Raw genomic sequence first — 12,122 nt, 5'->3', positions numbered from 1 at the left:
AATATCAAATACTTATTCCTTCCCTTTTCGAATATTCGACTATTTGATCAGGAAAAACGAATATTCGCGAGCTTTTCCAAGCGCTATTCGATTCGACGAATCGAATATTCGATCTAATTATTTAGTCTTACCAAATATTTTGCACACCCCTACGTAAAAGGCGTACACACGTTTCAAAACGAGCAAAAAATATTAACTTACTTGTTAGTGTAGTTCGAATTTCCAGTCACAGTATAAGAATAGCTGTTGCGGATGGAAGACAAAAAGCATGTGGCTAATATATTTTGGTCTGCCCCTTCTACCTGGGCAGTTTATGGCTTTTTTGAGCTACACTTTTATTTGGACATAATATATAATAGCCTCATTCCCGGCCTTATCTAACTGGAAGGGCCAACCTAACATTCACTCAACCATTAAATTTGATAAGCCCTACTTTCCTAGCTGCTAATAGTAACAATTTAAGAAAACAGTGATCGCCAGGAATTGTACTAATTTTCAGTTACTCTGAATCTTTACACAGTCTGCCCCTTGGCTATCCTACTGCTGCTCTGGGCGCTGGAATATTTTTTCATTGTCCATTGGAAAAAATAGAGCATTAAGTCAATGGTATACAACCTTCTCAAATATTTGTTTGGCTTAAAAATTTCTTAAAGAGTTAAATCTCAAGCAATCATTGAGAATTTCTAAGGAAAACCTTATTCGGTTTTTGCTCCAAGTTTCTGCAGAAAATAAATATGGCTAGAAATACAATATAAAATTCATTTTATCTCATAAAAATATATTTTAGATCTAAATACACGTATAATTTAAAAAAATTAAATGGACAATATAACAATTCTTGAAAATTTACAAATCTCCTACAGATGTTTGAGAATGCAATTCTGCGGGGGTGTTTCTCTCAGTAGAGTATAATAAATCATGCGGAGATATTGAAGAATCCTCTAAAAGGTTCCGTTTCTCTTCAGCCCTAGGGGAATTATTTAAAAAAAATAACATTATTAGCTTGGAAAATATAGATTAACTTCTCTTCTATAAAATAGAAGTTAGTACTCTCTATTTGTTATAAAAAATTGGTAATTAATGACACTATTGTTTTGTCTGCTCTGAGATCACTTTGAAAGTAGTTATGGCACCAGATTTTCAACCTCAAAGTGCGAGTATTCCGTAAAATGGAACAGGCAAATATTATACTATATGATTTCTGGACAGTTTTTCAGCTACTAAGGGGCCATGTTGTCATTACCACGGCACAAAAAAATATATTCCTTATGACTAGCCAGTATTTTGACATCAAAATCCATCAAATTCGCCTTTGCAGTTGGATCATCTGGGGGGAATTTTTCCCAGATTGTTAAATCAAACACGTAAGTACAATCAAAGCGATCCAAGAGTGTGTAGGAAAACACCGTGAGATAGCAGTATGAAAGTAATCTGAAAGCTTAAAATCATGGTAAAATTAAATATTCCTACTGTTGGTCTTCTACAAGTTTCCTGGCTTTTGGTGATAAATTAAGAATTCCTCCTTGTTTTTCATTTACGAGGAACAAAACTATGATGGCTATTATTGAAACTGAAACAAATGTATGCCGATATTCAGAATTTAATAAAAAATTTCTGTGCAAAGTTAAATAAAATGAAATTGTTTTCACCACTAATCCATGCTTGGAAGAAAATCCCCAAAACAAAATATCCTTTAGAATCCACAATCGTACCCGCAGCCATCGTTATTACAGCTAGACCAAGGTTCTGTACACTCTGCATAATACCATACGCAGTGCCTAACTGATATTCAGGGATTATAAGAGATACCATTGGCCATAGGCCGCAAGCCAAAAGAGAATATGACAAACCAATGAACACCTTGAAATAAAATTAATAATCAAATAATAGAAATGTGGCAAAATTACAGCTAAAAAATACCAACCATGCCAATTAAAGGATTTAAAAACGTGAATGATAACAACATATGGGATAACAGAGTCACAATAGCCGCTATCAATACCCATAAAAGATTGTGACCAAAGAAGTCAACTAAAATTCCAAACACAGGAGCAGCAACCGCTGATATTAAATAAATAATACTATCAATTCTGTTTGCACTTTCTAATTGAAAACCAAACTTCCTTTGGAAAAATATTCTGTAAAAAATTTTTTTAAGAGAACTGCATTAGCTTATCTTTTACAAAAGCCTAAGGACCATGTGAACCACAATTAAATAAGACAATTTATAGAGACTGATACCGCACAGTAAATAAAACAGTTTTGTTTACCATGTAGTATCAATCTCTATAAATTGGTTGCCAGTAAAGCATTTGCTAAATAAATATGATTAAATTTTGTTTTTTCTTACTTACGTTCCAAGCCCCACAAACGGAAAAATTGCCACATAATACGCCACACATACAACTGATAGTAGCCAAAAACTGGATGAAAAGTCTTTAACATCCTTTATTCTGACAACTTCACCTATAAAACACACGTAAAATTGTTAAATAAAGATGTTTACAATTTAGAAGCTTTTTAAGGAATACCAACCAGTTTTTCCAGCTTCGCGTTTCAGCTTTTTCTCACTTCTGAAATCAAATACAGCCAAAACAAATGCACAGACCTGAGATAGCACGCAAGTGGCCGCCGCTGCCAATCATACATTTAGTTCATTGATAAATCACAAAAACAAAAATTAAACTTTATTATATTATAAGTACCTGCTAACAGAGTAACACCAAGCCCAGTATAGCTTTTATAGATATTAGAGAAAAAATCGTATACATAAGTCATAACATCATAGCTTACAGTACTTCCCTATAAAAAAATATACATGTATATTACTTGGAAAATTTATCGCAAAACATTATATACTTACAACTCGAGAAAAACTAAGCTGTAAGCCAAAAACCATATTAAGTTCTTTTCCTTTGAACCAACTAACGGAGTAAGTATTTTGAGTGACGACCAAAGATTCCCCTCCAATTCTATAAAAATAACTAGATAAATATTACAGCCTTTTTTAAAACACAATAACATACCCAAAAACAAAACGTCCTATTGCCATAACCACAAAACTATTTACAATTCCACCTATAGCAAAAATTATCTGAAAATTTTAAAAAACCCTAATTTAACACAGAATTCCATTTACTGAATGAAATATTGCTTCAAAATATTCGTACCTGGCCAGCTAATATAAAAAGACTGAAAATGATAGCGCCTAATCGTATTCCAAAAACACGATCAATGAGAAAACCACCAAAAAATGACAAAGCAACATTTGGCCATGAATAAAGGGAATACAGCAGAGAGTATTTTGAAACGCTAACTTTCATATCTTCTAAGAAATGATTCTCTAATGCACCCGGCAGATCGTAGCAAAAATAACTTCCTAAAAATTCAATTAAAACAATATTATATGATATTTTGGTAATATTTTATCACATCTCTTACCAAATCCCAAAAAACAAAGGAATATCAGAAATATATATCTATGAAGCATTGCCTGTGGATGGCAAGGAGACCACTTATTGACTGTCACCTGCTAGTTACAAAAACCTTTATTAAAATTATCATAGTTTGTATCCTGTAAATAATTATATAAATTATCACCTCGGGATCGGGTTCCACACCAGCATCTTCAATGACTGAATTTGTACTGTTTATCGTTTCATCGGTGTTTACCGACATTTTTAAATCCGACCAAAAATCTAATAAGATTTACAAAATTATACCAGTTTGTCTCTAATTCTTACAAAATTATAATTAATTAAGACAACGATGAACCTGCTGCATGAGAACGCTAAACTTCAAGATTGGAAAACTGATCTTCGGTTCATCATACTAGCGGTGCCTACGTTATTACGTACCGATACTAGCATCTAGCATACTGGCAAATGGTGACAAAGGTTAAAAATAACGCCTCTCTCGTGATTAATACTTTAGGACTGCCCCGAGTAGTTTACAGACAATTTCGTGCTACACTTTCGCTGGAGCTGAACGTACAATGATGGTAGTAGTGCAGCTCCGTACAGTTTAGAGCAGGCAAATAGGTTTAAGTTCTGAGATAACAATTTTGACAGGTCAAGGCTTAAAAGAACGTATTATTTTGCGAAATTGACCTTTTAATTTAAAATATTTATTAGAGTACGTAAATAATGATTCTAATATTAAACGACGACCAAAAAAAGCATATTTCTTTCTTAACAGAATCGAAACCGGAAAGTGAGTACTAAATGCAAAGGCTTAATAATTAGTATTTTCAATTCAAATTTATCAGCTATTAAGCTTAAGAAGTTAAAACCATAAATTTAAATTTCATTATAGTATGTGAAGACTTCTGTTTACTCTCAACTGATTTCTTAACAAATGGGACGAACCCCAAAGCTTTCAGCAGCGCTGCGCGTAAGTAATTGATTAATATCCAAAATTATATTTAAGATGCATTTTCGTCTGAAATCGTGTATTTTTTTAGAGAAACTGGGTAGTGATGTTGACACTGTGAGAAATGCAGTTATGGGAGTTATGAAATTGTTAATGGAAAGTGCAAAATCTATGGTAAAGATGAAATATCTAGGTTTTAAATATATCAGAAAACTAAGTTCCATTTTGAAATTAGTTAACGGATACCGAGTTTGAAGATTCACTTTTAGCCCTGGGTTTTCCTCCTAGCTCCAAAGAAAAACTCTGCAAATGGTTTTCAGAAAATAGAATGTTTCTTCGTAATATTCAAGGGCAAAAAACTATTGCTTCAACAGAGTTTGTAGACATTGATTGGAGATTTGAAGCCCAAGTATACTCAGTAATATGTGAATTTGGATCAAAGTTATATTATTCTAATTTTAGGTTTCCAGTCGTTTTCTACGTCACCAAGTAACCCCACTCTTCCAGATACAATTAACATTGAGGGAAAATTTGGATAATGACAACTCAATCAATAAAATAAGGCTACAAACAGACCCTGTAAATTTGCTACACATGACCCAAGTCCTAGAGCAAGCTTTGACAGAAGCCAAATCTCAACATTCTAGATCAATTGTGAGACATATAAAATAAAAAGTTAATTTGAATCATTTAGTTGTATCATTGATAATCATTGGCAATAAAACGTTTATACAACCGACTATTTTAATAAATCCTAATGCTGAAGCCCTGCAAATGAATTGTACAGTTTGCACACCTAATAGGTCATAGAGAGCAGAGGTTATAATCTTGTTTGTATCACCGAAGGTCAAAAAGTACGCATTTACTTAAGAGTATTAAGAGATTAAAAGTCGTCAGTCAAACAAACGTGTAAAAACTGTCCAACTGAAGTCATACTAAAAGCAAGCACGTCATTAGAGACCTAAAATGTACTAAACAATAACCTAACAGTTACCCTAAAGGCTGGAATCTACAAACTATAGCCTTTACCCATACATTTTGCATAAAATGTCAGGTAACCTTACAGAAAAACATAGTAAACTTACCTGTATATCTCCTGACTATATACCAAAAGCTCCTGTTTAGTTGTAAGATGAGCTAAAATCCATTTTCAATGGTTTCACGTGTTCACGAGAAAAATAATCCTCTTGACTTAATTAAAGCTTGTGGTAGTCAGTACATTAACTTTTAGGGCTGGGTATAAAAGTTCAGAAGTAGGACACCTAGTCCTCACTTTCCTCCTTGGACTTACCTCTTGGTGTGTGCGAGCAGAGCGGTATCTCCTCTTCGTTTTCACGAATAGAGACAACCGGCTGACGCTGCCCGAGTGAATAGTGTCCAATTCTTCTATCGCTTGGGGTTTTGTTTATCTCGACTCTCAAGGTAGGTGATTGCACCAGGCGCTTGATATAACATTTTATAAATGGAAACCCACCTTTTTTAGGTTCAACATGTCACCTCAAATCGCCACACTGGAGAATCTCTTGCCATTGAGTCAAGCGGCTCTGGCTCAAGCGTTATCGTCTCCTTATGGAGGCGTCCAGCGCAACGCCAGCGTAGTTGACTCGGTTCCGGATGATATGCTCTACATGATCCACGAACATTGGTACAAGTTTCCACCCATGAACCCCCTATGGCACAGCCTTTTGGGCTTTGTTATGGTTATTTTAGGTAGATTATTTTTATAAAGGTACGTTTTCAACCCGCAAAAATAATAACTCTTTATCCAAAAAGGAATTATTTGCGTGACGGGTAATGGTATGGTCATTTACCTGATGATGACCACTAAGAGTCTCCGTACTCCCACCAACTTATTAATCGTTAGCTTGGCCTTCTCTGACTTCTGCATGATGGCTTTCATGACCCCAACAATGAGCGCTAACTGTTTCAGTGAAACCTGGATTCTTGGCCCATTCATGTGTGAAGTTTACGGAATGGTTGGGTCCCTTTTTGGTTGCGCGTCTATCTGGTAAGTCAAAAAGTGTTGCCCAATAATATTCAAGGGGTTTCGTAAATAAATTACTAAATAAATGACCCTATAGGAGTATGGTTATGATCTCTGTCGACCGATACAACGTTATTGTGAGAGGAATGGCCGCAGCTCCCTTGACCCATAAAAGAGCAGCCCTCATGGTCTTTTTCGCCTGGGGATGGTCAACCCTTTGGACTTTGGCTCCATTCTTTGGATGGAACAGGTATCGAAGCGTAAAAATAAATAAGATTCAACATTGCAAAACTAACAATGACTTTTCTCAAAAATTAACTAATTAAGGTACGTCCCGGAGGGCAACATGACTAGTTGCACAATCGACTACTTTAGCCGCGATTGGAACTCTATGTCATACACTATCCTCTACGCTTTGGCTGTCTACTTTCTCCCCCTATTCACCATGATCTACTCTTACTTCTTCATCGTACGCGCCGTAAGCCAACACGAAAAGCAGCTGCGTGAACAGGCCAAGAAAATGAACGTTGCTTCCCTGAGGGCCAATTCTGACACACAAAAAACCAGCGCCGAAGTTCGATTGGCCAAGGTTAGTTCTGTCTCAAAAACATCAAGGGGTCTTTACCCAAATAACACTAAAATGACTTCCCGCTTATAAAGATTGCCATGATGACAGTCGGCTTGTGGTTTATGGCCTGGACTCCCTATTTAACCATCGCATGGGCCGGAATTTTCAGCGACGGAAAACGACTTACACCACTGGCCACCATCTGGGGATCTGTTTTCGCAAAGGCCAACTCTTGCTACAACCCAATTGTTTATGGAATAAGCCACCCTAAGTATCGAGCCGCCTTGTTCCAGAAGTTCCCTTCTCTCGCCTGCACGGCAGCTCCCGAGTCCGCAGATAACAAGTCGGAAATGTCCATGGCTACCACCGTCGAGAGTGAGAAGCCCAAGACTCCAGACGCGTAAAAACTGAGTTTTCAAAATACCAAAATAAATCCTGTACAGTATATATTGCTTAAATAAAAAAATAATTTGGCAATGTGATATTATAAAAAGTGGTGTAGCGGTATTTAAATTAACTACGAATAAATATTATTTAAAACTACTTTAGCAAGAACCTATTAAGTAAAATTTACTCTGAAAATTTTATCACGATGATAGCTGAAGCTGAAGCTGTAGTTTGAGTATGAACATAACCTCCAATGCTAAAAGAAAATGATTAATTTATAGGTCTCCGAGACTGTGCCCAATTTGGTATAGCGACTACGAGGTCTCGATATTCCCTAGCGATCGATTGGTCCTTTACCTTTATATTGATAACGGTGCAAATGCAAGGAAAGCTAAAACTGATATAGACGTTAATTGTATAGAATATAAATTGCAACGCTGAGGATGTCAAAAGTGTTAGTGGGGAGCGGACAGGGGCAACCACGGGAAGTTTTCAAAGGGGGGGGGGGAAATCTTCATACCTAGGCAAAAGGGGGAAGGAGCTTCATACCTTTATTAGTGAATTTATTGCTCATAAAAGCGGGGGGGGCATGTGCCCCGTTAGCCCCCCCCCCCTGTGGGCGCCCATGGCAGCGGATAGTACTGGGGTCCTTTGGCGTGACAGAAATACAAGATGATATATTCCCTTTAAGGTCGGAGATACAATATTATTTTGGTGTATCTTACTGCTGCTCCAGCAGTACTCAGAAATCGGTTTCGTATCCAATTGGGCTATCGAGAGGAAATCCAGGGGATAATCCCATTTTACATCTGGAAAGTTGATCCTTGAGAAAGCAGCTGTTTTCTGACACCTATGAGCAAAAAACACAAGGAGAACTCAGATAGCCTTAAACACGCCAACGCAGTGTTGTGTACAAATTTCATTGGACGAGCCTTTACGCTGTGCGTTTTACGGAAAGGGGGAAGACAATTCCTAACCCATGAAAACTGTACACAAGCAAATGCACGACTTTTAACGGGTTGCGTTCTCCTTGTTTGCGGTGCTGTGTTTGTTGCTCCTAGCTGGCACCCAGTTCAGCGATGGAGCAATGGAATAAAAAAAAGCTTTGATTAAATGATAAAATTCGTGTGGTCAGGTAATTATTGATCTATTATACTAGAATCATTTTCATTGTGACAGTTCAGAGGAGCGTATTTGGAATTTATTCATTTGAAAATAAATGGATTATATGGAAAATGAAGTGAATAGATTTTGAGATGAAGTACAACTACATCTCGTTTAATCAAAAATTCCAGATTATAACACATTTCTATGAATTTATTTAAAATTTGGCCAAAAATAGCTCCAGAAAGACAGGTTTCTCAATGGGAAATCGCTGTTTCATAGAATAACGACTTAATATACTTGCTCGAAGCGGGAGTTTTTTCGAAGCACACTAAAGAACAAGTGGGCCCGGCAGTCCCAGATAGTAGTCTCACACGACACGAGCTTATATCTAAAGCGCCACCTTATTTTATTTATTTCTTAAATATTGAAGTCTTAGCCTCTTAATTAGTTTCAATGTATATAAACAAACTTCTTGCAAAATTTGGGTTAAATTGAGTAAAATTTAGAGGTAGCTCAAGGAGCTTGAAAATCTATACTATATTCCTAAGTGCGAGCCTAAGTGTCTTCTGTCTCGCGTCTGTTTCTCTATAGACGTCCAAGCCGTTCAACCTAGGACCGTCAAATTTCTCACAGCTATTCTTATGGCGCCAAGGCAGCGAGTCGCGCTATTTTCATCGATTTCCAATTAAGTTAATTAAATAATGTATTTTTGCCCCTGGATAGGTGCCGTGAACCCTGCAACCTACATACACCTATACAACCAATATTTTTCTGCCTCTGTAATTTAGTATTATGCCTCTTTTTACTATATCACTACATATTTAAAGCCAGTCTATTGGACCCATTATCATTCGTAAAACGGAAGTTTGAAATTAAATTTCTTGGAATGTGTCAGTTTTAGAGAAAGTAGCCACAACCCCTAACTTTCTTTATATTATTATATTATATTATATATATTATATTATATATATTATATATATTATTATTATATATTTTCTATTATTCTGTAAAAAAAAAACTTGTAAATTTTGGTTTTGGTGACAATTCCCCTTTAAGCTCATTTTTTTTAAATATATTTGTTTGTATATTGTTCTTTAATAATTTATTATTTTTTACATAATCTTATGTCCTTTGTTGTTTTGTTACGCTATTTTTATCGTAGTTTTAAATTCTTCCTAGGGGTTCTCTAGATAGCCGTAACATTAAATATGAAGAGGAAGAGCTCCTGTGGGTGAAAATAATTGTACTGGATCAAGGTTAACGTTTAAAATTTATTTTTGGGAATTATCGTGCCAATGGTTAAATTAATACACTATTACAATACATCAAATATACATTAGGAATTCTTGCTTCCTTTATCAAAACCGTACACTTTCAATCCCCCAATAAATTCCCGCCCCAAATACTTTCAAGCTACCCTCCCACTAAATACTCATTTTTCCCCGACACTAAATACATGCAATTATAACCAAAAAAAACTTTGTCTCTAATAGGGATTGTTTGTCACTGCCAGCGTTTTGCCCTTTTGTTTTACCGAAAGCCAAGCCATATATTAGTCGAAAGTACTTATCTCTTCGTTGGGTACCATACACCGATGCACTCCTCCAGAAACGGAAAAACGTAGATTAATGAAAAGTTTTGGCCACAGGTGAAGATTGGTAGATAGAAGGTGATGGTGGTCGATGACTTCGACGAAGAGGTTTGCACATTCCCGATTTGGACAGATTTGTCTCTTTTGAATTTTTGGAACGAAAGCGAAGTCTGGTTCAGACCAAAAATAAATAGACATATGTCTATTTATTTTTGTTCAGACTAATATTCGCGAAAACTCTAGCCTCCCAGGCCTATATGGAAAAACTAGCCTCCCAGGCTAAAGTCGTCGGACGTCTCACTCCTTCAGTCTCACTCTCGCTGGTTTTATTGTATTTTTTTGGATGTCTTGGCACATGAAATCACGTGTTAGGGTCACTGGGTGACACCAATCGTAGGTCATGGGAGGGGCTAAGTTCTGGCCAATCCAAATATTTTAGCGGATTAAGAGAAGCGTTTATTTTCTTATTATTGAGTATATGGCGAGAAAAGGGGTAAAAGTAGGTTGAAATGAGTTTACGGTTCATGTATCATGACTGGCAGTGGGCTGACAATTAACGGTTTAGAAATGGATTTTTTTGCTATGGCTTATCTGGCTTTTTATTGTAAGTGGCAGTGACGATCCGAAAACCCAATCTTGACACGAATATTCCCCGACATTCCCACCAAAACGTTCAAAACAACATCGTAAATATTTTCAGTGACAATAGTAACTGACAGTTAAAATATTTTTAGCAACTTCTTAAGTTGCCCATCGGCACGATAATTTTTAAAGGATAATCTAAAATAAAGAAAAGGGTTGGAGTTCCCGAGCGGTCATTAAGGGGGGGGGGGGCAAAGGAACCACTTAAGAGCCTCGAGGCCCTTACTTCTCTGTCCCGCGCGACTTCTGAGAACTGGGCACCCCACGACTTTCTCTTCCCTTGAAAAGCGTAGGGGGGGGGGGGGGGGGCACGTTTTACAAAGGTATATGGTAAATGAAAAATATATATAAAAATGAAGTTAAATATAAAAATAACGTAACATTTTGTCAAGGATAAAAAAATAATCCCACTTGGTAAATTATAATATTTAATATAACTAAGCGAGGGTTTTAAGTCGCATGATGACTTGGCCTTCTAATTTCCATGTATTCTTTTACTAAAACCACAATAAACTTGACTTGACTTGAAACAAGCCAGCCAAGTCGTCATTACGTTTCACATGAAATATGCTAGCACTAATTCATCAATAATCGTAATTAAATAGTCATTTATATTACCAGGAATTCATACCTCTAACTTGGAATGGTTATCTCGCCCGATTTCCGTCTCTATCTAGGGGACCGTTTTTTCCCCATCATTTTTACGTCAGAGCATACGTGTTTTCTCATACGATTTTCAATGGTATTAAATCCTAGTTTCAGATAATTTCATCCCCCAGTGTCGAAAAAGGGTTCAAACATCTTTTTGCTTTTCCCTTCGCTATCCCCGTATTGATAGCGACGGTCACCTCGTAATTCGGACTTCGCGGTTCTCAAGGGCATTGTCACTGCGGACAATTTTGATAGCGCTAACAATGCCGGACTTAATCCTTCCACATGGAGAGGTCGGGAGAGCGAGCTGACCCGTCACTATCAATGGTGGGGTTTCAAACCCTAAATTTCGAAATGGCCGGGGAGTCGAAACAACAAAAAAACTACAGTTGTAAAAACGGGAGGTTGCGCGGGGTAAAAACTCCTAAAGAGGGGAGACGCGGGCGAGGGGGCGATTTTTTTTTCTCATACACGTCACTGAAAACGGTCCCCGAGATCTGACCATAGGGAATACGGCCGGATAACCATTCCAAGTTAGAGGTATGAATTCCTGATATTACTTATCCTAACGATTTTGAAGTTATCAAAATTATAGATTATGATAACTATTTCTTGCCTTAACAATTCCAGTGATATTAAATGCACAATCTTTGGACCCACATCATTGCTTTGATTTGCTATTCCGATCTTGGTGATCAATTGATTTATTGGTGATCGATTGATTTATTGGTGATAGATTGACTTATTGGTGATCGATTGATTTATTGGTGATCGATTGACTTATTGGTGATCGATTGATTTATTGGTGATCGATTGATTTA

General features: G+C 36.7%; 3 protein-coding genes across 7 annotated transcripts; 2 read left to right on the top strand and 1 right to left on the bottom strand.

Moving 5' to 3' along the window:
- Positions 1–745: 745 nt before the first annotated feature.
- Positions 746–5,659, bottom strand: LOC149952458 (lysosomal dipeptide transporter MFSD1-like). 5 transcript variants are annotated; one of them, XM_090168566.1, is made up of 13 exons: positions 5,457–5,659; positions 3,601–3,698; positions 3,442–3,532; positions 3,171–3,379; positions 3,027–3,094; positions 2,864–2,972; positions 2,706–2,802; positions 2,536–2,634; positions 2,355–2,466; positions 1,925–2,138; positions 1,650–1,860; positions 1,471–1,570; positions 746–967 (listed from the first exon to the last, which is right to left on the bottom strand). In XM_090168566.1, exons 2-13 carry the CDS (start codon positions 3,676–3,678, stop codon positions 847–849), a joined length of 1,509 nt encoding a protein of 502 aa, XP_090024692.1. In that variant the 5' UTR covers positions 3,679–3,698; positions 5,457–5,659; the 3' UTR covers positions 746–846. The 5 variants fall into 5 exon arrangements, with proteins under 5 accessions (XP_090024692.1, XP_090024695.1, XP_090024693.1 ...); XM_090168569.1 differs by having other exon boundaries at positions 3,442–3,529; XM_090168567.1 differs by lacking the exon at positions 5,457–5,659 and adding an exon at positions 3,775–4,037.
- LOC149952459 (COMM domain-containing protein 2) lies at positions 3,917–5,110 on the top strand. The gene is made up of 5 exons (XM_090168572.1): positions 3,917–4,212; positions 4,315–4,392; positions 4,463–4,545; positions 4,607–4,780; positions 4,834–5,110. Exons 1-5 carry the CDS (start codon positions 4,146–4,148, stop codon positions 5,041–5,043), a joined length of 612 nt encoding a protein of 203 aa, XP_090024698.1. The 5' UTR covers positions 3,917–4,145; the 3' UTR covers positions 5,044–5,110.
- Positions 5,639–7,466, top strand: LOC149952457 (ocellar opsin-like). The gene is made up of 6 exons (XM_090168571.1): positions 5,639–5,793; positions 5,855–6,081; positions 6,145–6,379; positions 6,453–6,605; positions 6,683–6,944; positions 7,016–7,466. The coding sequence occupies exons 2-6, from the start codon at positions 5,862–5,864 to the stop codon at positions 7,325–7,327; spliced, it is 1,182 nt and encodes a 393-aa protein (XP_090024697.1). The 5' UTR covers positions 5,639–5,793; positions 5,855–5,861; the 3' UTR covers positions 7,328–7,466.
- The last annotated feature ends 4,656 nt before the right edge of the window (positions 7,467–12,122 follow it).

The sequence above is a fragment of the Leiobunum rupestre genome, chromosome 3 (genome assembly GCF_980474605.1).
Source record: "Leiobunum rupestre chromosome 3, qqLeiRupe1.1.hap1, whole genome shotgun sequence".
NCBI classification, from domain to species: domain Eukaryota; kingdom Metazoa; phylum Arthropoda; class Arachnida; order Opiliones; family Sclerosomatidae; genus Leiobunum; species Leiobunum rupestre.
This window is presented reverse-complemented; position numbering and strand designations above follow the sequence as displayed.